We start from the raw sequence: 25,116 nt of genomic DNA, 5'->3' as shown, positions 1-25,116 counted from the left end.
CTTTATATATTCATGCTGGGATGTGTGTTCACTTGAGCCTTATTACCAGACAAATGTGGCCAGAGCCCTACAGATGGCTTCTCAGGGCGATAAGGACTTTGGCTCTCTCCAACCCAAATTATTTATACACAGTTACACCATTAGGGGATTGTTTTGTAAACAGATTTTGTCGTTTTTCTCCTCTAGTCAAACTGTTAGCAAGATTATGGCTATTTTTAAACTTTAAAAAAAAAACACATTGTCCCTTTTTGTGTAGTCTTTGTATTTTGTGTTAGAATTTTTCCTTTCAATGTCCCTAACCAGTCTCAAGAGACTAAGATGAAGAGAAAACAGCACCAGGAAACCTCTGTATAATAAAGCAGGAGTCAGGAGGGAGACTAAAGAACGCTCGATGAGAGAATTTCCTTGGGATAGTTTTAAAAAATGAAACCTAGCCTTAATTAGAGGGGAGGGACCACCTCCTTGTTTTACTTCCTACAAACCTGGAAGCAAACTCCTTGTGTCTGGCCGGTGCTTTTTCCACTCTTCTCTTTTGTTCCCCAATCCTCAAGTGCATGATCTTGGACATTTCTTTACACCTGGGAGTTAAAATCGTATACTTCAGAGCCTTTGATTATCAAGGCAAAATTGCTTTGTTTTTGAATGGGGAGAGATGACAGATAGTAATTTATAACAGTGATTGAAGGAGAAAAACCTCATTTTTCTTTCTTGATTCATCTTGTACGCTAGCATCTCACGGGGTTCGCTGGCTCAGCGTTTGGCTTAGAATATGTTAATCTTTGAATGTTTTGTTTGGCTTTCACTTACCAGAAAAGAGTGAGTCTGACAAAGCTCTAACGACGTTTGTTGAAACTTAAAACAAAAATTTCTCCAAGCCCCCTAGTGGCTGTTTCTTCAAACGTTATTGTAATGTAAGTGTTCTAAGGCCACCGACTCCTCTGGCTTGTGTTTCCTTTTCAGGATAACTTCCCTTTTGACCCGCCTTTTGTTCGAGTGGTGGCTCCTGTCCTCTCAGGAGGGTAAGTTTCTTTGGATTCACTTGTGTTGAGAGGTTGAGTGGTTAGGGTTTAGAGAGAGTGTGTGTGTGTGTGTATATGTGTGTGTGTGTGTGTGTGTGTGTGTGTCAAGACTTAATGGGCTTCATATTTTCACTCATTTGTGATGTGGAGGGCTCCCTCACGTCCTCTTCTCCTGCTGTGTGCTTTGGGGTACAATGAAGAAAATCTTCATGAGTCTCATGTACTGCTTCACAAATGTGGCCTTGCAGTTTGGTCAGAACTTTTGTCCTTTCTGTGTTGCAGATAGAAGTTACCTAAAGGTCCTGAAAGTTAGTGTTCCTGGATTCACTTGTTTTACTTTGGAAGGGTTTTAGGGAACCTCAGGGGCTGACATGCATGCTGCCTTGGAGAATTGTTTCCATCTGCTTAGTTTGTTTTGAATTATGAACACTGCATATAATTCTTCAGGAACATCGACAATTACTTGAATGTGAATTAGTGGAATGACCAGAGGACTTAGAATTGAAAGATTTATGCTCATCCTTGCTCTCTCAGTTCCTAGCTGGATTACTGGACACCAGTTATTTATCCTCTCTTAGCCTCAACTTTCCCACCTGTAAAATGGGGGTGATAATTATAGCTATTCACCTTATAGTGTTGGCATAAGGAAAACATTATTAGCCTTAAAGTACAAATGTAAACCATGTGGGTGGCGTTCTTGACTTCTGAAAGACAATCAAGTTAACAATTTATATTTGGAATGCAAAGATGTGAGGTTACATCTCCCTCCAAATCCATTTTACAGATGAGGAAGCTAAGTCTCAAAGAGATTGCCTTGACCTGAATGTTTACATGGCCAGGGAGCATCAGCACCTGGATTCCAGCCGCTCCGTCCCAAGTGTGTTCCCCACTGGCTCATGTAACGGCTTTTATAGCCTGCTTGGCAGAGGCATTCAGCACTTTCCCTTTCCTTGCCCATCTCTGGATCCTCGGACTTTGACTTTATATTCGGATTAGGTCTGGACTGTGCTGGAGACATGGTATTGGACTTAATTTGAGCGTGGTGTCCACTTCTCAGGCTTAGCTAAGGGGGTGAGGGGCTTTTAAAATACAGTTTGCCATGATTGTACAGAGCCCCTTCAGTATTGCCTCTGCTTTAATAATCAGTGCAAGGCCTCTCAGTATTGCTTTTTAAATGTTCACTCACCTGGTAGCTGCAGTCTGGTTCTATGCTCTAGTGGGATTCCAGCTGGGGATGTCTCTCGCATAGGGTGCATAGGAGAGCCATAAGAGACAAAAAAGATCAGTCTCCAGTCGACGATATGATGAGGGAATCAAAACACACATCAAGAAAAAGTCTCCTCCACATCACCACAGAATGACATCATGTAGGTTACTCAAGGTGGTCTAATTTCTCTAAATTCCGTGTTGTTACTCTTTAAATATTGTAAGAATATTTAGTCTAAATGAGCAATAGACATATGACAAAAAGCTTCCCTGTATTTTTCAGTCCTGTAACAGTTTGTTTTGAGGGAACAGAGCCAGGGGAAAAGTCCTCACAGTTTTCTTTAAGTTTGAAATTGTGGTAGCAGACTTTGCATCCTTGGACCAAAGCCCGTTCCTGCCCAGACCAGCCTCACCCTAGCCCTCCAGCCACTTTGGCAGCTGTAGCATTTTTAATTATAACGCTTCCAAAAATCAGTCAATTTGTTTTAACCTCTCTGGCCTTTTATGCAACCTCCCTATCCACCACACCATATATTTCTATCCTTCAAAGTAGAATTAAAAACTCTATCTTTAATCTGAAGAGTCAGGCTCTCTAGCTGCCCTGCTTTTCCAGAAAACATGAATGTCCTACCTGAGCTTCTGGGCTTTCTAATTAGCCTTCTTAGGGGGGTGCAGAGGGATTCCAAGTATCCCCACTGTCGCATTTTCCTGAAAATTCACTTTTGTTAAGCACCAGCTATGCACAAATCACCAGGTTGAGTGCTGGGAGAGGAGCCACAGTCATAGAATCCTGGCTTCTAGCTGGAAGACACATTAGAAGTCACGTACACCTGCCCCTTCGTCTTCTAGATCTTTGCTCTCAGGCAACTTGCTTTTTAGTAGGGAGATGTGATACATGTATAAATGTATCAGATAAAGAGGGAAATAAATAAGGAAAATAATAGAAATGTTGTTTTTCAACATTGTCTACTGGCTTCCCAGTGAGGACTAGGAATAAATGTAATAGTGATTTGTTCTCTAAAATTTGTCCTTTGAAATCTAATATTTTCAATCCACATAGGTTTATTGAACTCCAGTTATGAAGAAGATACTCTGTTAGCCACTTTAGAGAGTATAGAGATGTAAAAAAACAAAATTCCAACTCTCAAAGAGCTTATGATAATTAAATCATTCAAGAACAATAGTATGAGAAATCTAAATGGATGATTAATTATCAAATTAATTATTAGAGAAAATTAAATGGTTGCTGAGCTCAGGGTTAAGGGTAGCAGGAAAGTAGTGCTGGTGGGAGGTAATCCAGGAGGGCTTCACTGAGGAGTTGGAGCTTAGAACTTTCCATACTTCAGCATAGAATTCAAAAACCCCGATGAATGATATCCTCCAGTACTGAAAGACCTGGTTTATGCATTGATTGTTGGTACTATTGGAAAGGTCACAGAAAACAAGAGAGGTACCACAAGGTTAGAGAAGGAAAGGCAGACGTCCCAATTAAAAAACAAAAACAAAATGGAAAAGAAAGGGGACAAACTGTAGGCCAGTGAGCTTGATTTTGATTCATGGAAGTGTTCTAGGAAGATTCATCCCAAAGACGGTTGATGAGCCTTTAGAAAGGGAAGCGGTGATTACAGAAAGCCAACATGACTTCATCAGCCACTGGTCATACTGGACTTGTCTTTTTAAACATGCTCTCTAAATTGATAGGTGAGGGGAAGGCTGTAGCCTATACCTTAATCTAGATTTTAACAAAATATTTAGTCAAGTATTTCATATTCTTCTTTTGGAAAAGATGAAGAGATGTAGACTAGATGTGATATAGCTGGACAGATTCAAAGATGTGAGTGTCCCCCAAGGCTCTGTCCTGGGCACCCTTCTCTTTTCACTCTATCCTCTGTTACTTGGAAATCTCATCAGCTCCCATGGATTCAGTGATCATCTCCGTGCAGATGATTCCCAGATTTATATACCCATTCTTAGTGTCTCTGCTGAGCTACTCATGCATCTTCAACTGCCTCTTGGACACCTCAACATTGCATGTCCTGTAGGAATCTCAAACTCCCTATGTCCAGAGAAGAACTCATGTTTCCCTCCAAACCTTTCCACTTTTCTAAACTTCCCTGACTCTTGAGGGTACCACCATCCTCTCAGTCACAAAGACCCCCAACTTTGGTATTGTCTACTCCCTTTTACTCTGCATGTCCACTGTTGTTCATTTGTTTCAGTTGTGTCTGACTCTTCATGACCTCATTTGGGATTTTCTTGGCAAAGATACTAGAGTGGTCGGCCATTTTCTTCTCTAGCTCATTTTACAGATGAGGAAACTGAGGGAAGCAGGGTCACACAGCTAGTAAGTATCTAAGGCAAGATTTGAATTTAGGAAGATGAGTTGTTCTGACTCCAGGCCCCGCCCTCTAGGCACTGTGGCGCCCCCTAGCTGCCCACATACACCCAAGCCAATGCCAAATCTTGTTTCTGCTTTCTACTTTTGTGTACGTCCCCTTCTCTCCATTCATAGAACTCCAACACTAGTATAAGCCCTCCACACTGCTCCCCTTCGCTAAGAGCTTTCTGGTTTGTCTCTCTCCCTCAGCTCTTGTCTCCACAACAGTCTGTTCTCTGCTCAGTCGCTGCTCTACTTAAGCAGTACCAGGGGCTCCCTGTCACTTGTGTGAGATCAATATAAAGACCTCTGATGTGTGAAGCTATTCATAACCTGCCCCCTTCATTTACTCTGTGATCCAGCTACACTGGCCTCCTTGCGATTCCTTGGACTCAGCTCTCTATGTTGTGTGTCCAGGCCTGCTACGCCTTTGCATTGGCCTCTAGGGATGGTTCGGCCCCTTGTTTCCACCTCACGGTGTCTGTCCCTGGCTTCCTTCAAGATTCCTCTTCAAGGCCACCTTTTTGTCAGGAGGTCTCTCCTGGTTTCCCCAGCTGCTAATGCCTTCCCCTTTCAGATTACCATCACATACTCTGTACATATCTTGTGCGTACCTAGATATTTGCATGCTGTCTTTCTAGGTAATAGGTGCATTCTTTAAGAGCAGGGACTGTTCGGGTTTTCTGGCCTTTCTTTGTATCCCCGGTGCCTAGCACATGTCTGTGTGGTACTTAATAAATGTACTTGCTGATTGGTCACCCTCCACTGGAGTGAATGACTGGGTGCATGCAGCCCAGCACCAGCTCCGATTGACTTGAGTCTTTGGTATCGTCACCACCAGATTTTTTTGTCTTTGACACCTCTTACTTAGATTATCTTAAGAGCCTCCCAACTATTTGTCCTCCTAGATTTTCCCTCTCTCTAACCCTTCTTGCTTTTCCAAAGCAATATTTTTTTAAATCACCTTCATTACTCAGTATTTCCCCATCTAGAAATACATCTTATAACAAACAAAAGGTGGTTCATCAAGACTGACATACATGCTTCCTCCTGCAAAGAAGAGGCTGAAGGAGAGGTGGTCTTATGACCCTTCTATGGGGCCAGTCTCTGTCATCATTATAGAACGTTCCGTTCTAGTTTTTGTTGTTTTTTCTATTTGGTTCTCCTTAAATTCATAGAAGTCTTCCACATTCCTCCTTATATTCAGATTTACCAACTTTTTTACAGTACAGCAGCACTCCACATTGGTGTACCACAATTGGCATAGCCATTCCTCAGTCCTTTGTTATTTTAAAAAAGTGTTATTATAAATATATTGGCATTGGTATATCAGACCTTCTGTATTTTACCACCTCGGGGTACATATTCTTAGCAGTGGGATCTCTTGAGTCGAAGAGTATTGCTCCACTAATGACATCCTAGTGTCCCTGCCTTTGCAGAGCCTCTCCAGAATTGCCTAGTTGCATTTTTTGTCATCTTTGCCCATTTTCTGGGTGTGATTTGAAACCTCAGAGCTACTTTGATTTGCATTTCTCTCATTAGTGACTTCAGTTGTTCAGGGTTTACCATTCTTCTTTTGAAAACTGTGTGACCTTTGACTACTTTCCTGTCCTTGGGAGAATGTCAAAGTAATCTCCTTAAAGCACCAAAACGTTTGGGCCTTTTACCCTGCTCAGAAACCTCAGTTTGCTCATCTGAAAATGAAGATAAGAATACTTAGCTCACAAGGTCAGGAGGATCAACTTAAATGAGACAAAGTGCTTCAGTGACCTTCATGCACTGCTTGAAGGTTGTTGCTGTCATCATCATTGCAATGTGGTCACCTTCTGATTATCCAGTGTAGATTATTGGAAGCCTAGGAAATGATCCTCAGTGACCCACTGTTGGACTTGTCAAGTAGGCTGGGACTTTGCTTACCCTTTGGGAGGCAATGTTGGGTTGAGCTGGGTAGAGCATAGCCTTGTCACTGACCCCAGGCTCCTTCTAGCTTTCTGGGCAGGGATTGTGATTAGCCCCGTGAGGGCTCAACGTGCTGGATGTCATAAAAGATTTGGACAGCCCAGTTTGCTGCTCTGCTGTGTTGTTGACTTAAATAACATTATTGTCTTTAAATTAAATCATACTCTGTTGGACTTCCAGCCCTAATTCAAGGTTTCCATTATCTACTCATCTAAAACAAGGCAACTTACCCTCCAGATGGCAAGGCTGGCCTGTTCCTCTTCTCCCTAAGAGCTGCCCAGGGACACAACTCTTTCTCACCTGGAATGTCTAAACCCCTTTAACTGAGCTTAGAGCCCTCTTAAAGATGCTGCTTTCTTCCTCCTTGTGGTGGTCGACAGTATGTTGCTGTAGAGAACTCTGGGACTTATTCTCCTCTTCTACTGTCCTTGCATTCTTTTGTGACTCATCTAGCATATTTAACTCTTTGTGTGGAGGCTAGAAGAGACACTAGCTACATGAGACCAAGGTCACAGGCAGAATCATAGGCTTTAGCATGAGATCTTCTAGTCCACCTCCCCGTACCTCCCATTTTACACATGGGAAAACTAAGACCCCCCAGAGGGAGGGCAATTCTTTGTGAGGCATGTGGCTAGAAAGCGGAAAAGCTAGAGCACAGCCCTTTGGGGGGCTTCTGCATTTATATGGAAGAAGTGCTTAAAATGTTAGGGTGAGATGATAGAAATTGCTTGTCTTGGCCTTATTTTACAGAAAAGGAAACCAAGGCCCCCAAATGGGAGCTGTAGAGGTAACATTCAAATCCAAACCTCCAGACACTAGGTCCAGTTCTCCCTTTGCTACCATGCCCTCCCTCTTGTGGAGAAGTGTTTGGTTATTTTTCTTCTTAATTTCTCTGGACGCCGTTTCCTGACCAGCTAGACTTCACCTTACATCTCACTTAAAACTTGTAAATTCTAAATGACACAAAATAACCGGGGGGGGGGGCACGGAGGAGGAGGAGAGAAAGAATACGCTTCTTGGTAATCATTCATCAGTGCTGGAATGACAGTTGTCTTTGATTAGCACATCCATTTTCACAAAAATCAGAGCTTTTCCAAATTTTGTCATTAACCTCAAAAGATGGCTCAGGTTTGTTTTTGTTAGTTTGTCTTTTCCGTTTTTATTTGGGAGGGGAGAGTGAGGGATGATTGGACCAGATCTGGGCTTTTTTTTTCATTTGCATAGGAAACTCCCCCTACCTAAGTTAGTCATATGCTACATATTGATTTGCTCAGAATTGTTTAAAAAAATTCATGCTTTCCTTTCTTAAATGTAATTATCCACATGTGTTAAGCTTTGTGACATTTATGGATAATGAATTCCACAAATGGGGGTCCTGTCTTGTATTCCAGGCTGTGGGATAGGCCCCAGGGAGAATTCAGAGAAGTCTGACTGGATCATATGGCTCTACCCGCCAGCCTCCCTGCTTCCATGTTGTGTGTTCATAATGGAAAAAGTGGTCCTATCTGTGAGGCCCCATGGAAGAGTCAGACTGCAGGGTGACTTAGAGAGATCTCAAGAGGTCCCCGGGACATTCCGGGGCGTGGGAGAGATTTTAGGGGAGCAGAGATGTCATGGTCATTCTGCTTCTAGGGAGAGAGCATGGGAATGCCCACTTGAGGAGCTTAGGTTCGATCCGTAGGCAGTGGAGGGCCATTGCAGTTTTTTGAGACAAGAAGTAATGTGGAAAAAGTGGCATTTCAGGAAGATCTGTTGATAATGCACAAAATGGATTTGTGGGGAGAGCTTGAGGGCAGTTAGACTGTGGCAATAGCACATAGATCTATGGATCTTAGCGCCGGAAGGGACCTTTATTGATCATTGAGGCCAGCTCCTTCATTTTCCAGATGAGGAAACTGAGGCACAAAGAATGTAGGGATTTGCCCAGGATCACATACGTAGTAAGTGTCTTATGTAGGCTTTCCACCCAGGTCTTCCTGACTCCCAGTCTGACGCCCTGTTTATGATGCCAGGCTTGTGGCGCTGCAGTGGTGCTGAGCCAGGCTGGTTTCCTGGGGGTTTTCTTGGATTCCTAGAGAGTTCCTCAGGGCCAGGAGAGAGACTTGAATAGGGGTGAGGGTTTGGAGGCAAGTTACCAAAATAAGATAACATGAAAATAAGTAGAAGAGAGTGACAGTGTGAAAAGAAAACGTGGTACGAGGAGAGGACATGTTGTAATAGTGAAAAGGGAAATCAGAAAATTCATGGGATAATGCCGACCATTGGCCTTATATAAGGAGACCTTATGTAAAATGTTTTTGTTTGCCTTTTCCTAAAATTCTGGCTGGGCACAATTCTTAGGCTGTGACATAATATGGGCCTTAGTGACAGGGGTTTTAATGCAGTTTTTTAATAGAGGCAGAAAGAAATATTGACAAGCAGAGAATACAATTTGACTCTTGGTCTCCCTTTAAGGTACGTGTTGGGCGGCGGTGCTTTGTGCATGGAACTTCTCACAAAACAGGTAAGTGTCTTTCCTGTTACACTTCTTTGTCATGTGCAGTATGAGGTTCCAGTAGTTTTAAATGAGACAGCCCCAGATAAATTCCATTGTGGTGAGGGTGGGCCCTTTGGATACCCTGGTGAGAGCATGAAGCCATCCTCCTAAACGGTTATATCAGTGAGGCCCCATCTCTGACCTCTCTGCCCTGGCAGCCTGGTGGCCAAGAACAATGAAGACCTCTTGTTGGGCCCCCAGGGAGGAGCCAAACCCCTGGGGCCTCAAACCCAGCCTGCCCTGGAAGCCTTTGTGCTCCCCCAGGTAGGAGCAGAATGAGGCTTTTGAGAAGGACTTTCATGCAGGACCAAATCAATGTGAAAAGGTTAGCTTTAAAGGCAAGTTTTACTTTTCAGTTATTAATAAATGTCACCTACTCATGATGTAGTTCCTTTTCTTTTGAGGGTCTGGAAATATGTTCAATTTGGCCTTTTTGTCTTCATTAACCAGCTTCATGTGTTAAGCAGTTATTAAACTGACAGACTTCATTTATACCTCTCCTTCTTGGTGAATAACAAAAGGAATTTACAGTAATCAGTATGTCTGTCAAATTTTAGACATCCCAAAGTGAATCACCATGTGTTTGTAGACATCTCTCCTTTTTCTTCTAGGGCTGGAGTAGTGCCTATTCAATAGAGTCGGTCATCATGCAGATCAATGCCACTTTAGTCAAAGGAAAAGCCAGAGTACAGTTTGGAGCTAATAAGGTAATTTTATCCAGACCTGCCCCCCCACCCCCCCACCCCTTCCACTTCCCCACTTCCACCTAAGTGCAGAATACAAAATGAGCCTATTTCATTAAAAACAACAGATGTGGTTCTGAAAAGTTACATGTAGATAAAATGTCAGTTGAAGAATTTTCCTTTTGACTTTTCTTCACATGGGAGAGATTTTATTTCAGATTGGTTTTCAGTTGACTAGACCTGTATACTTTGTCTTTCTTCCCTATTGAAATCTGTCAAGTAGTGAAGGATAATCATAGTAACACTAATTTATATGTTGCTTGATTTTTCTAAGTGGTTTTTCATTAATTATCTCATTTTATCTTCAAAACAACCTTGTGAGGAAAGTCTTATTATGATTTGATCCTCCAAACAACCCTGTGAAGTAGATCTTACTGTAGATAAAGAAACCGAGACTCAGAAAGGGACAGAGACTTACCCAGAATTCTGCAGCTAGTAAGTGCCAGAGGCAGGATTTGAACCCAGGGCTTCTGCTATCTCCATTAAGTCATGACTAAACAATTCGGGGGGGGGGGTTGGGGGTGTGGGAGGAAGTGCCCATTTAAAATAATTTTTCAGGAAGGCTTTTTTTGTTGTTGTTGTTTTTATTTTTCTTTTTGATGAGGCAATGGGGTTAAGTGACATCCCCAGGGTCACACAGCTAGTTAAGTGTCGAGTATCTGAGGCCAGATTTGAACTCAGGTCCTCCTAACTCCAGGGCCAGTGCTCTATCCACTGTGCCACCTAGCTGCCCCTCAGGAAGGCTTTCTATAAAGAGAAGAGTCTTTTTTAGTCAGTCACCCTCCAATTTAAATTTGCTTTTCCATATATTGGTTTTTTGTAAAAGAGGGCTTGTATGAAATTTGCCTCTATTTGGATTTCCTATAAACATAAGTCCAAGGAGCTCTTACTCGAAGAAGAACAATTTTGGAGCAGACCTAAGAACTCCTCCAGTGGGCTCAGAGTTGCCCAGAGAGTCTCAAGGCCTTGCCCAGGGTCACACAGTAACAAGTGTCAGAAGCAGGACTTGAAGCTGACTTTTCCCAACTCCAGGTCTGGCTTTCTATCAGATGACCTACATTATCTTTCTATATTCATCTTGTTACTGGTGTCCAGTCATTTTCAATCGTGTCCAACTCTTCCTGACTCATTTAGGGGTTTTCTTGACAAAGATACCAGAGCAGTTTCCCATTTCCCTTTTCAGCTCATTTTACAGAAGAGGAAACTCAGGCAAGCAGGGTCATTTGAACTCAAGTCTTCTGAGTCTAGGCCCGATACTTTATCTAATGAACCACCTAGCTGCCTCTACTTTTATCTCAATGTTATCAAATTGTGATATTAAGGGGATTATTGGGAAAGAGGCCTTCCTGGTTGTGGTATTTGGATAGCACTTGGGAAGTGAGCTTGCACAGAGGATTTGTTTAGAGGCAAAAGATAAGGAAAAGGTCATAAACCATATGTCAGGAGAAATAAAACGCAGTTGCCTTTTCCTAATAGGTTACCTGTTTCAGAAATTTTTTTTTGCAATTATTTAAAATGGAAGAAAGAATATTTTAAATGAAAAGTTGCATTGATGAGTCCATGATTTCATGAGTGTGGGTACCTTCTCTACAAAGATAACAACCCCTTCTATCTCTGATGTCATCATGACTCTAAGACAATCACATCTTGATGGGGATCAGCCTCCCAGTGACTGGTTGTTCTTCACATGTTGGCAAGGCTGATCCTGGCACAAGAGATGCTCAGGCATCTCTGGGCCAGGACTCAGAGCCTTTCCAACACAAGTTTTCATCTGCGCACCCCCCCCCCCTCCACGCACATATACACATTCTTCCCCTGCCCTGACTCAGACCTCTGGAGCAAGGACACCAGGGCAGTGCTGGTCAAGTGGCAGAGGCAGGACATTGTGGTGGACTGGGAGTCTAAAGACCTGGATGTGTAAACTCGGGCAAGTCACATCAACTTTTGGGGCTCAGTTTTCCTATCTCTAAAGTGGGGATGATGATGATAATTCCACAACATACTTTCCAGGGCTGTTGTAGGGAAAGCACTTTGTAAAAATAGGCAAATGAGGTAGAAGTCCTTGTAAAGGGAGATCCTGAGATGTCCTCATTTTGAGGAGGTAGGAGGAAGGTGAAATCGAGGGAGGAAATGGTGTAGCTTGTGAGATGAGATCTCAGGGTACTAGTCCTGAGAACTATGTGTTCCCTTTTTTCTAAAGAATCAGACAAGACGTTTGTGAACTTCAGAGCACTCTCAGTGCCAGCTGTTCTTTGGTGATCATAGGCACTGTTGGTTATATGTCATTGATTGTATTATAATAAGTGATGCTCTAATAACTTCTTGGTCTAAAATCTGTTTAAAACTCTTCCTTTCAGAATCAGTATAATCTAGCAAGAGCACAGCAGTCCTATAAATCCCTAGTACAGATACATGAGAAGAATGGTATGTTAAATTGTCATTTTGGAGCTATGTGGTCATAAATGCATTCATCATGTGGATTTTACGAATGGTTTGCAGCAATTTCAGCAAAACCTGTTAACTCAGACTGTGGCAGTTTTGTATTTGTGGTTATCAGGGTCACTGTTGAACCATTGTTTACCTTTGCAGACAAAAAAAAAAAGCATTTTTTAGGCACATTAATGATAGAAACAAAATTCCCTTCACCATGTACCAAGATACCAGTTGGGCTCCAAGGATATAGAGACAAGGCAGGAGCCATCAGTGTCTTCAGAGAGTTTCTGTGCTCCTGGAGGTCACAGTGCCATTTTCAGAGGAGGACTGAAAGTGAGGGAGGGAGCACCAGATCTGGAGCCAGGAGACCTGAGTTCCAATCCTGACTCTGCTGCTTAAAAACTCTTGTTTTCTCCTCTTTGAAATGGAGATAGTAAGGTTAGCAAAGTGCCATAGAAATGTAGGGTGGCAATTATTGTTAATATGTCCTGATTCTGCCACTTAATGCTTGTGTAATGGATGCCAACCCCTTCCCCTCTTTGAGAGTGGACGAGCTTACCTCCTGAAACCCCCTTCAGGTCTGGATCCTCCAGTGCACTTTAAGTGAGCACATTGATTTAAGGCTTCTGCGATGCTGAAGTTATTCTGTAGTTCAGACCTTTTACAGATTCCTGTTAGCCTTAGTCTAAGTGAGGATTGTTTAATGTTTACAAATCAACCTTTTTGTTTTCACCTGAAACTGGTTTTTAATGACTCCTGAACAAAAACCAGTGCCTTCCTGGTGAGAAGGGACAGCTTCCCTTGTGTCACAGACACTATCTAGTATGACCTTTCCCTACATAGTGACTGTGGTGTGGTCATTCTATAGAAAGTAAGGCTGCAAAATAGATAGTAATTGTGCTGTAGTTGAAGAAAGAAGTTGAACTTTTTAGGCTAGGAAGGAGCCTCAGCTGTCAGCCATTACCATCTAACAGCTAACACACCAAAAACGGCTATTTGTCTCCCAACATCCCAGCCCTGATGACTCCATTCCTCCTGGATGTTCTATTTGGATACTTCAGAAATCTTGCATTTTGCTACCCTTGTGATCCAATATTAATTATCTGGCACAGTGGATATTTACCTTTTTTGGTAGAGGTGAAGTTAACAGCAATTAATATGAGTTGTAGAAAACACACTCAGCACTGATTATACTCTGATTATTTGAAAGCTCAGGTGTGTGGGTAGATGGGTGAAACTCAGTTAACAGTGGGATGCCATTGGAGAGACTGCTGGGCTGGGAATTGGGTCCTGAGTGCTGAGAATTCGAGTACTATACAGACTTTATTTTCCATTATGATTTAAAATCAGTTGCTAATAACTAACTTACATTATGTGGACTTTGCATTGCTTTTGTCATCAGTACAGGCCAAGTTTTCTCCAAGGTGTATAGGAAGTTTAAACACTAAAGGGAAAGGTAGAGACAGCGATTAAGCTTTCTTTTCTGAAAGGCTGAGCCGAAGCCTTAAGTTTGTTTAAGGCAGCAGCTCATCAAACCATCTTTGTTTTTCCCTTTCTCAGGCTGGTACACACCTCCAAAGGAAGATGGTTAAGTGGATGAACCATTCTTTGCCTGGACCGATGTCACTATAATGAAATTCTTGCCAGCAGACAATAAGCTACAAGTGCCCCTATAAACAGCCGTACTGAAGACTTTAGCTATTAAATTTGTTAGTGGATAAAATGTTATTTGACATCCAGTGTAGGTTACAGCCTTTCCATTCTGCTCATCAAAGGTATCTTGGACTGAGCAGTTTGGGCCCTTTATTGGGCCACTGCTTCCCATCTCCCTTTTGTTGAAAGTGAAACCTCTAAGCAGGGAAGTCAGCATGTCAAGTTACACTCGCGCGAGCGCGCGCGTGCACGCACACACACACACACACACACACACACACACGTTAGATGAATTGTAGTGGGGTTTGAGATTCTTACCTTTCATAGGATAACATACAAAGACTTGCAACATGTGGTTTCATTTAAAGCCAGTAAAGTTTCAATCATTGTTTAATACTGTTTTAGAGATTTCAGGTCTTGTAAAATCTTGTTTTGGGGGTTTTTTTTCTGGTCTAAAATGAAAACATTTATAGTATTGCCCAATTAATGATAGGAAACCCCACATATATGTTGTCATTACACTTTTTAAAAATGGCTGCATGAAGATATGAACTGTTTCTCGAAAAGATACTTGTGACTGGATTATGTTATACTCGAGCAGAGGAAGGCTGTGCCGATTACAAACTTGGAGCTCGGCATTTCCACTGGGGCCTCGGTCTTGCTGGGCTGAACCTGCTATTTGTAGGTTCAATTGATCTTACAAAGAGGAGCCACAATAGAAATCTTGAAGCTATTTAAAATACTAAAAGCTGTTGGGGGTGTTCCATTTATTAACGGGGTGTTGCAATCATTTGTAAACTAATGAACTTTGAAGTGTTTGGCACAAGAAAACTCAATCTTTGAGCAAACTCTCTCGTACATCAGAGAACAAAAAGACATCACTTGTGAAGAATCTCAAGATAATGTTGCCGGAGTTGTAGCCATGGGTTTGATGTTGAAAGACTGATGGAAACACACATGGGATGTCAACGCTTTTTCTCTTTCTTAGAAGATGGTATGAATCGGTGTAATGTCTTCATTTTATTGCCTTACTTGACCAGTTCTGTTTAGTTACTAACAGACCTTTTGTACCCCAGGTTTAAACTAAAGGTATGATTTAAGTATTAAGCACTTTTTAAAAGAAACCCAGGAGCAGCACATCTTCGTATTCCGTACCTGTCAGTTGAAACATGAAATGGTTTTTTTCTCATCAGGCATTTGCTTTAAGATCAAATTTTTAGCTTTGAAAACCACTTTGGAAAGACTTGGCACTACTTCTGATATCTTGTTTTTAATTACCTTTTAGGTTGTATGTTGTTTGTTTGTTCTTTGTTTTAAATTAAAGGTAGATGGAGATGTCCTAGCCTCCTTGCTTATTTGGTTCTATTTGTATAAAGTTCTGCTATCTTGTTGCTCATATAACAGCCTTAAGTGTTAAGGCAGATCTCTTTTTAAGCATTTTAAAGTTCCTTAAACCTGAGGCTAAAATATTGAATACATTATTGAATTCTTTAATACTCAGATGGATAACAAGTTGACAGCTGTGCATTTGGCATGCTTAGTTTTGGATTTCATTTTTCATTGCAGAATTATTTGGCAATGTAAAGTCAATTTGTAAACTTGCATCAAGTTTATGAATAAAGCACCATTTAAAAAATGAGAAAGTTTTATTTATGCCTCTGAATATAGGCTGCTTTGTACAAGGTTAAGTTCGTGATAAAGGTCCGTTTAGGTCAGTCTTTATATATGACGTTTCAAGACCATAAACCACAGGGTTACCTACTTTTCAAATTTCAGAAACTGAGTACTATATATTTATATATAGTAATATACTTGTGTGATAATATATCTCAAGTAGTCATTGATTTTCTCTGCGTTATAAACATCCTTTCCTAATTTTAAAGTGCAATACATGAGCTTATTTATATAAGGGGTTAACTTTTAAGATTCTGATGTCTGGAACTTTCAGACTTGTGCCAAGTTAGAAGAAAAATCTCATGCAGTTGCTATATGAGAGATGTAGCTTACACTGCCTCAGAAAGTCCTTACGACAAGAGTCACAGCCCTCTTCCCCAATGCAGTGGGGAGGTGCCAAGCTTAAGGGGACACACGGACACCCTTCTGAAGGCTGATTTCACCAGGAGAGAGATGGAGAAGCATGCACGTCGGGGAAAGTCTCTGAAGATCAAAACTGCCATGCCCTTCCAAAAGCTGGAAGCTTTCCTAGATCTGTACCCACAACCAAGCCACCTGAGCCAACCGACAAGCATTTGTTAACCATCTGCTAAATGCCAGGCACTGTGGGAGACCCTAGGAACATAAAGACAGGTGAAGTAGGCCTTGATCTGGAGGGAAGCATTTGCTGAATATACACAAGGTAATTTGGGAGGGGAGAGCAGTAGCAGCTAGTAGAATATTGCAGGTAGTGCTTTAAAGCACATTGGAGGTGCTAAGGGGTGAAGGTGAGGAAGGAGTGCCTCATGGACGAGGGGAATAATGGCCTGTCCAAGGAGGCATCCAGGTGGCAGATGGACCATCTTGTTCAAGGCAGGCCACTTTGGCTGAATTGAAGATTGCTACAGATGAATAATGTATTGTAGTCCCAGAAAGGAATGTTGGGAGCAGGTTGTGAAGAATTTTAAATGCCACACAGAGGAATCAGTATTTGATCCCAGAGCAGAGGTGTGCCATGGTCATACTTGGGATGGTCACTAGCAGCCCATCATATTAACTATGTATGCTTCCCTATTCCTAGGGTAGCCAGGAATTTGCTGAAATGTTGGCCCACTGCACTGTTCACGTTTTGACTCCTACCTGGCCGTGGTGCTGATAATGTCACAAGGCTGTGAGGTGCTGTCATCTGCATGTACCGAGAGAAGAGTGACCAGAAGGCATGCTAAACTGACCAAAGGAAGGCATCTCTACAGCAGTGTGCATTAAGAAAGCTACTTCTAAAATATCCAGCTGGAGGCCAAAGACAACTGGCTGCAACATACTGCCTACAACTGCAGAGAATTACCTGTCTGGTTACGAGCAATATAATTCAAGTGGTGTTTTTAATAGTGTAATCAGTAACTTTGCTTTTTTACATTACAACAAAGAAGAATTAAGCAAAGTCTGCCAAAAGAGCAACCAGGCCTGGCATGATACGCAATTTCTGCCCCTGTCATCTCTAACGTGACTGATAACAGTTGATTTGAACAGTGGACTTGAAGTTTTTGCAGCCATTTTGATAACAGTTTTTCCATATCACAAGTAAATGGTATTCTTTTCAATTCAAAGCATCCATTAAGCACTGACTGTGTACTTAATCTCTGTGGATGCAAAGACAAAAACGGATTTGAAGAAATCCCATTGTAAAAATTGCAAAGTGAATCATCCTGTCTTTTTGTTAAAGCCAGAAATTCAAATAGGCATGCTTGAAGTGAGATATGCCTGTGGTCCTGCTGTGACTGATACCTTGCTAGGTTGTGATTGGCCAATTTAACTGTGTTGCCTAGCTTCCATCTCTCCCCTCAAATCCCATGCCATTCTCAAGTCACATCTATAGATTTTGCTGTCTTCTGCAGACTCAGAGAACATAGAAGCGACACAGGATGTCTGATCTAACCAGTCTCATCTTGTAGATGAGGAAAACGATCTCCAGAGAAGTGAAGGGAGTTGGCTAGGGTCACACAGCAAGTAACAAGCAGACCTGAATCCGGGGTTTGCCCAGTCCGTACCCAGAGAAACCTCTTGAAACGTATCTAACAACCCAAACAGGCTTTGCTTGCAGATGGCTGCTGAGGAAAAATCTGGCTTCTGCTGAGTCAGTCCATTCCTTTTTGACAGCTCTCCTAGGAAGTTGTTTTCTTAGGTCATCTCTGCCAACTTCCGCTCAGTGCTCTAGGTCCGCCCTCAGTGGGCACACAGAGAGAACAGGTGTGGTCCCTCTTGCCTTTGACATTTCCTACAAATAGGCAAAACCAGCAATCAGACACTTCCTCAATCTTTTCCATCAGGCTAAACGTTCTTTTTCCTTCTCCCAAATACTCAATACGGTCTGTTCTTAAGCCTCTTCATCATCCTCTTTGCCCTTGTGTGGCAAATCTTGACCGTATCATTGTGTGCTGCCTAAAATGTGGCAGGCGGCCTGAACACATTACTACGCTGGTGGGCCGACAGCCAGCCGAGGACGGTGGGCTTAGTTCCCTCTGCCTAGATGATGGGCCTCTCATAATATGAGCCGAAGCCTTCGGTTTGCCATAGCACACTGCTGATTCATTCCCATCTCAATGCAAGCAGGGTGAGTGAGGTTCAGGAGCTCAAGTACAGCTAGGGGCTGCAGAGAAAGGAAACCAAGCTAGCTTTTATGTACAGTAAAGAGGAGTGGTCAGGGAGAATGCGAACAGAGCTGCTAGGAGGTGGGGGAGGGGCGGCATGATTGGGTATGCAGAAAAATATGCAGGGTTTTTAATGGCTGTTTACCTGGATCAAGCAGGACCGGCTGCCAGCAAGGAAGTGAGGAGCCCAGACCTAGTGTGTCGACTCAGACAGTGCTCGTTGATGCTGGTGGTGGTGGGAGGGAGATGCTTGGCTTTCTGGTGACTAGTTGATAACTCAAGTGTCTGAAGATAAGAAAAGATGGCTTTTGGCCATTACTAAAGGTTTTATTTTAACAAGGTGACAGGAGATTTAACCCCTTCCCCTGTGGTTTGATTTAGCAAGGAGGGAAGGGGCATTTCTATAGTGCCTAATATGTGCCAGTAATATTAAGTATTTTTATAATGTTCCATGTTTCATCTTCCTTGCTTTAGAAACATGTGAAGAGACAGTGTGTTAGAATGGAATGAGGGCTGGGCTTCAGGTCAGGAAACATAGGGGGCCAGGTCTGACTCAGGTCAGTCTGGTAATTGAGGTTCAAGATTAGAGGGAAAGGAGACACTTGTAGTCAGTGGTGTGTTGGGAAGTGTTTTAACAACTGGCTGTTGGGGGCGGGAGGGGTGTGTGTGTGTGTGTGTGTGTGTGCGCGTGCATAAGTTTATTGTAAGTTTTCCTGACATAAAGGATGTGTAGCACACAATTTACAAATAACAAAGTATACAATACTCTTTATTATAAATTCCAAATAGCCAGTGGATTCTCACAGAATACTTTTGTTGATTTTTGCCACACTTGTCACAGTTGCAGTTCAAGGATGGTTTGATGAACGGATCTGCCAACTCTTTCCTCAACAAGTTGTTGTTAAATCTGATATATGATCTCCTATTAAACTATTCCTCATCCTCTTACAAATTATATTCATGAAACTGAAACCTCTTTTGGCTTTAGCACTATTGATAGAAATAGTGCTGATTACCTTTTTTTAGCATTTTGTATAGTTGTAGAGATTGGAATATTGATTCTGTATTACTCTGTACAAACCCCCCCCATATCATTCAAATAAATTTCACATTTTAAAATTTCACTGAAATATGTAGGTAGATATAGCCATCCATGGTGAAGTTCTACATAAGGTCCAAGTAGATGGTTCTAATCAAAATAATTAAAAATTTTGTCACTTTTTTTTTGATCCAATAAACAATACATATTCTTGTGTTGAACTAGATTTTCTAGGAAGAGCATAAAATTATTTTTCATTAAATGGAATTCCACTCCCGCTTTTTTTTTTTTTGGCTAAGCAATTGAGGTTGTGACTTGCCCAGGGTCACACTAAATGGAATGTTTTTAAACTTAACTGACTTACTCAGATCTTCATCTAAAGAATCATGCTTTCCAGTGCCAATCTTTAAATTTTCCAGAGCTCTTATGGTACATTTGATTAATTTTTGTGCTTTGTGAATGTGAGTTGATCTCTTCTGCAGTGTGGTGGAAAGTAAAGAAAATTCCTCAAGCATGTCAATCATTAAAACAAAGATCTTAACAAGAAATTGATGTTAGCTAATCTCATTACCAAACCAGAATAAGAAGAAAGAGAAAAATGCATGTATATAATATGGGCTGTGCACACTGTATAGCAGTACACATGCCATCCATCTGAGTTCAAGTGCTTGACAAAGTTTAATAATTTCAATTTCAAGTTATTTTAACTACAATGTTTAATTCAGTTTGATTTTTATTACTTTGGTGATAAAGAGAATAAATTTTATCCAGAAATGTTTTAAAATTAACTTTTTTTTTTACTTCAAATGTCAGTCAATTAACATTTATGAAGCTTCCAAGATGTGCCAGGCACTGTGCTAAGTGCTGGGAGGAGGGGGGATGCAGATGTGAAAAAGAATATAGCCCCTGTCTTCCAGGAGCTTACAGTCTAACAGGGGATGATAACACACAAAAGGAAACCGGAGGGGGTTGGGGAGAGAAGGCATCCAGAATGAGGGTGAGATGGAAAAGCTCAAAGGCAAGAAGCTCAGTGGCTGGCCTGGACAGCCTTAAATGGAAGTTTTGGGAGGAGCTCTCCGGTCAGCCCTCCAATTAGAGGGGCCCAGGCACAGAGAGTACTGATGACGTGTGTCCAGGCGATCTTGGGAGATGATGAGGATCCAGGGGTCGTGGTGGACCATGGCCAGATGGAAAATGAAGAGGATGCCTTGAAATACTGAATCATTAAATGAACATTGCATTTAATGGTGCCAAAGGATGATTTGGGGAAAATTTTCCAACAACTTCATAGGTAGGTATTCCAGACTTTTCTTCCCCACATTGTGTTAGCACCATGAGAATAAAATGGAATGAAGTTTGCTTTCAAATAATATTAAAGCTGCACTCATTTAAAGTAGACAATAATATATTTTTGTTATTTAGTTTATTCACTAAGTTGGAAATTGTCATTAGCCAACTTTTTTTTACAAATCTTGAATTTTAGTATGGGTTTTAGAAGCACTGTGTTCCCTAGTTTTTTCCCCCAGAGAAGTTCGCCTACTAGATTTATTTCCACCATTCAAGGTTACTAAACCTGTCCTCCATGCCTGGGACACATGGACATACTTTTCTGCTATGACTCCTTAATGTTAACCTGTTGACATCCTGTACTGTTCTGTGAAAAGAAAAGTTTAGTTTTCATTCCAATAACCTGGAAATGTAAGAGAAACTTTCTTCCTTTGAGAAACATGATAGGTGTTCTTCAGTGATTGATTGTTCAACAAATTCAAAATGTGATTCTATTGATTTGGGTGCTCCAGTTATTTTTTTCTTTTTTTCTGTGCCTGTTTTCACTTTCTTCATGTTTAAAATTCATAATAGATCACAATGCCTAAAATTGGCATTTTAGGGAACACAATCTGAATACGTAATTTCCCATTAGTAAAACAGTTATCACTTGAGGGTTAACTATACAAATTTGATTATATAACTTTAGAAATAGCAAGTTTTAACCTAGAATGCCTCATTTTTTTTTTTCTGTTTATAACTATACCTTCAGTGGGACTTGGAATTTTTTGCAAAATCCACTACCATTTTTTTATATTTCTGTCACCCTGTATAGTATCACCAAATCAGACTTACATACATAAATGCTTGGTTACTATCCCAATTCCGCAGAAAAACCACTCATTGTCATTGATGAACGACTGTGGTTCCTACTTGAGTATTGGCGTTAACTACTAAGACGGAAGCGAAACAACACGAAAGGACTCCCGTGACCAAACTTCTTTGCTGAATTCGATAATAGCTTTGGAATACCAGAACATTTCCACAATATAAAAGCTACGCATATGACCTGCTTTTTTGTTTAATCTGCATTTGTAACATTTTCTCCATCACTTCTTAAGTCCAGACTGGTCAGCAAACTGCAGCCCACAGGCCAAACAAATGCAGCCTGCTGCCAGTTTTTGTATGGTCAACAAGCTAAGAGTAGTTTCTACATTTTAAAATAAAGTTTTATTGCATTTTAAATTGTAAAAAGCAATGTTCTCTGGGCTGCATAAAGACAGGCAGTACTGGATCAGACAGTAGTTTGTCAATCCCGGATCTAGACAATAAACCAAGCCTTGATTTGTAACATTTGCTAATTTCCATAATGTAAATATTCCACTATGGTGGATTTTAGCCTACCAACATGGCATCACTAGTGCAAAGTTGGGAAAAGATGCATATAGTAATATACCATTATCTAGTATTTCCACCATGCAGGTATAATAAACACAAATCACATCAAGAGCACAGATAATAGTAAAATTATTAGGAAGCAATGAGTTTTCAGTGTTTATTACTTTTATTATAATTTGCTTAATTATAAATTTAAGTAATTTTAAATAATGGCTGTATTTAACAAGTGGCTCACAAAAATCCTGAAAGTTTAGCAACTGGCTCCACATACTACTGCTTGTAGTCCATCTAACAGTTAACAAATGGAGGCTTACTTAGCCTTAGCAATGAGAAGATATTTAACAAGGATGCAGCATTGTTTCAGTTGGGTATGGATTCCCTACCTCTTTGTTGTTCATGCCCAGAAAAAAATGCTGAAGGGAGGAGCTCTTGACTCCATGTCCTGACATTTTTGTACCTAAGACACAAGGAAGCTGTTATATCAATGGTCTGAGCCTTAACACCTGAACCAATAAAGGCAGTTTCAATACTTCTTAAGGAAAATCTACCTTTAGGGCAGTGATTGAGCAATACTGACTACAGGGGTGAAAGAATCCTTTGGAAGAAGATAAAGAAAAACCAAAACAGACTGCAAACCAGCAAAAGCAACATACAGCAAGTGAGCAGTGCCATAGCCCCATGATGGAGTGACAGAATGAGGAAGAGAGAAAAGACAAGAAATCCCATGCTATATTCACCTCCTCTCTTCAGAAGTACCAAGCCCAGATCTTCACCATGATGCTAGATCTTTGCAATTCATGGTGCCGTTGATGGGGTGTGAGCCCTCTTCTCCTCTGCTAGCCTACTGCCAAGGCAGAATGATTGTGTTCTTGTGCTGGGACCTACCAATGATTCCTGCATCTATATCTAATCCTACTCTATCTTTTGAGCTATAATCTCACATAACCCACTGCCTTTTGGACATCTTGAAAGTAGTGAAGTAAAATAGTGATGAGCAAAAGCAGCATCAGGAACAGCACAGATTATGTATAGTCACCCATCTTATCATGGGTCACAGTCATCAGCAGTGAGATCACGAGGAGGTTGCATTACGAGCGTCAGGGTCAATACTGAAAATCACCCTGTACCACCACACACTTGATCCATCCATCCTTGCTGTTGTCCTCTATCTCTTCTCCCTTTTCTGGCTAAAATCTGTGATAAAGCCATCTACATCAATGCCTCCACTGCCTTTGCTCCTACCCCTTCTTAACTGTTGTCTGCTTCTCAATTCATGATTCAACTGAAACTTCTCTCTCTAGAGCAATGATCTATTAATTGCCGATTCTAATCAATCCTCATCCTTTCTGACTTTTGCAGTCTTTGCCATAGCTGATTACCCTCTTCTCGAGACTTTCTTCTCTCTAGGTCTTCAGGACACCCCTCTCTCCTGGTTCTTTCACCTGTCTGCTCCTTCTGAGTCTCCTTTGCTGGATTTTCATCCAGGCAACATCCGTTCACCATTGGTGTCTCTCCCCCCGCCCCAAGTTCTGTCCTGGGCCACTCTTATCTCTATATACTATTTCGCTTAATGATCTCATCTCTCATGGATTCAATTGGCATCTCTATGAACATGACTCTCAGATTTATTGATCCAGCCCTACCCGCTCTCCTGATCTCTTCATCTCTAACTCCATCTCCATCTCTCCCTCTCTAGTCTGTCTACAGAACATTTCAAGCTGGATGACTCTTAGGCATGTTAAACTCGATATATTCAAGACTGAATTCACTCCATTTCCCCAAACTCACCCCTCTTCCTGACTTGATGGAGGACGCCATCAATTTCCCAGTCGTGCAGGATGACAACCTAAGAGTCATCCTGGACTCCCCACTTCCACCCGTCCATATCCAAATCTTGTAGTTTCTATTTTTGCACCATCCCTCCTGTACCCCGCCCCCCCCCCCAACCTGGTACAGGCTCTCGTCAGCTCCTGCCTGGACCACTGCAGTAACCTCATGGATGGTCTCCATGCCCCAAGTCTATCCCCACTGAAGTCCATCCTCCACTAAGCTCTCAAACTGAGCTTCCTAAAGAGCAAGTTGGACAATGTCACGCCCATCCCCGTTCAACCAGCTCCACTGTCTGTTGCCTCCTGGATCAGATATAAAATCCTGTTGGGCTTTTAATGCCCTTCAAAACCTGGCCCCTTCCTACCTGAAATCTCCCCACCCCCACCCGGTGTGCTCTGTGAGCCAGCCACATCCTCGCTCCTGCTCCTCACACCAGGCACTCTGTTTCCTGATTGGGCATTTTCATTGACTGTCCCCCATGCTTGGAAAGCCCCTCCCTCCTCGCCTTTGCATCTTGGCTGCCCTCCCTCCTTTCAAGTCTCTGCCAAGACCTCGCCTTCAGCAAGAAGCTGCTAATGCCTTCCCTTTGTCAGTACCCTCCAGGGACACAAATCACAAACCATCCACACCCAGCTTTGTGCTGGGGGCCTTCTGTTGTTGACTGATCAACAACTACTCGGAGTCCTGGGGAGAGTCCCCGCATCGGGGAGATCACAATTCCCCTCCCTGAGGAGGTCGCTGGGCTGCTGTTTGCCTTCAGTCCCTTTCTGGGCTGGTTTCTAACATGAGGACCAGATCAGTGGCTCCTCTGCTGCACTGAGAATTTTACAGAACTTACCCTGGTGTTCACATCTCCTAACATTCTTTTGTTCCCTTTAACTTTTCCTTCACTCTAGAACCTTGAGTTCTAACATTAAAGAACAATACCATTCCATGGGTAGGAAAAAAAGTTTGGAAACCTCTGGACTAATCAGTAGCTGACAAATCATATCATTTTAAGGTGTACAAAGAACTCTCCATACATCATCTCTATCGATCCTCATCAGGACCTTCTGAAGCAGGTGCTCTGGTTAAGGGACTTGTCCAGGGTCACAGGAATGTTTGAAATGGGATCTGAACTCAGGTCTCCCTGACTCCAAGTTCAGTGCTCTATCCACTGCACCATGCCATTTACCCACTAATTTCTAGAATCCAGAGGCTGGATTCTAATTCTTGGCATCCAGTGATTCCATTAGCATGGGGATTGAATTTTTTAAAATCATGTTTAAAAACTGAATGTCAGCGAATGATGGGAGTCCATGTTGTGTTGTGAAGTAAGAGCCAGCCTTGGAGTCAGAAGACGGGCTTCAGCTCTGC

At 41.9% G+C, this 25,116-nt stretch overlaps 1 protein-coding gene across 2 annotated transcripts in view; it reads left to right on the top strand.

Annotated features, from left to right (window-relative positions):
• UBE2Q2 (ubiquitin conjugating enzyme E2 Q2) overlaps positions 1-15,569 on the top strand; it is a 68,782-nt gene extending 53,213 nt beyond the window's left edge. The window contains exons 9-13 of one of the 2 annotated variants that reach the window (XM_020975989.2): positions 961-1,019; positions 9,016-9,064; positions 9,709-9,804; positions 12,198-12,264; positions 13,834-15,569. In XM_020975989.2, the coding sequence (XP_020831648.1) occupies positions 961-1,019; positions 9,016-9,064; positions 9,709-9,804; positions 12,198-12,264; positions 13,834-13,865 (303 nt within the window). In that variant the 3' untranslated portion in view covers positions 13,866-15,569. The remainder of the gene's footprint in view (positions 1-960; positions 1,020-9,015; positions 9,065-9,708; positions 9,805-12,197; positions 12,265-13,833) is intronic. The other variant, XM_020975990.2, reaches the window with a different exon arrangement.
• Positions 15,570-25,116: the final 9,547 nt, after the last annotated feature.

Source organism: Phascolarctos cinereus, unplaced genomic scaffold (assembly GCF_003287225.1).
Source record: "Phascolarctos cinereus isolate Bilbo 61053 unplaced genomic scaffold, phaCin_HiC Scaffold_3;HRSCAF=262, whole genome shotgun sequence".
NCBI lineage: Eukaryota > Metazoa > Chordata > Mammalia > Diprotodontia > Phascolarctidae > Phascolarctos > Phascolarctos cinereus.
This window is presented reverse-complemented; position numbering and strand designations above follow the sequence as displayed.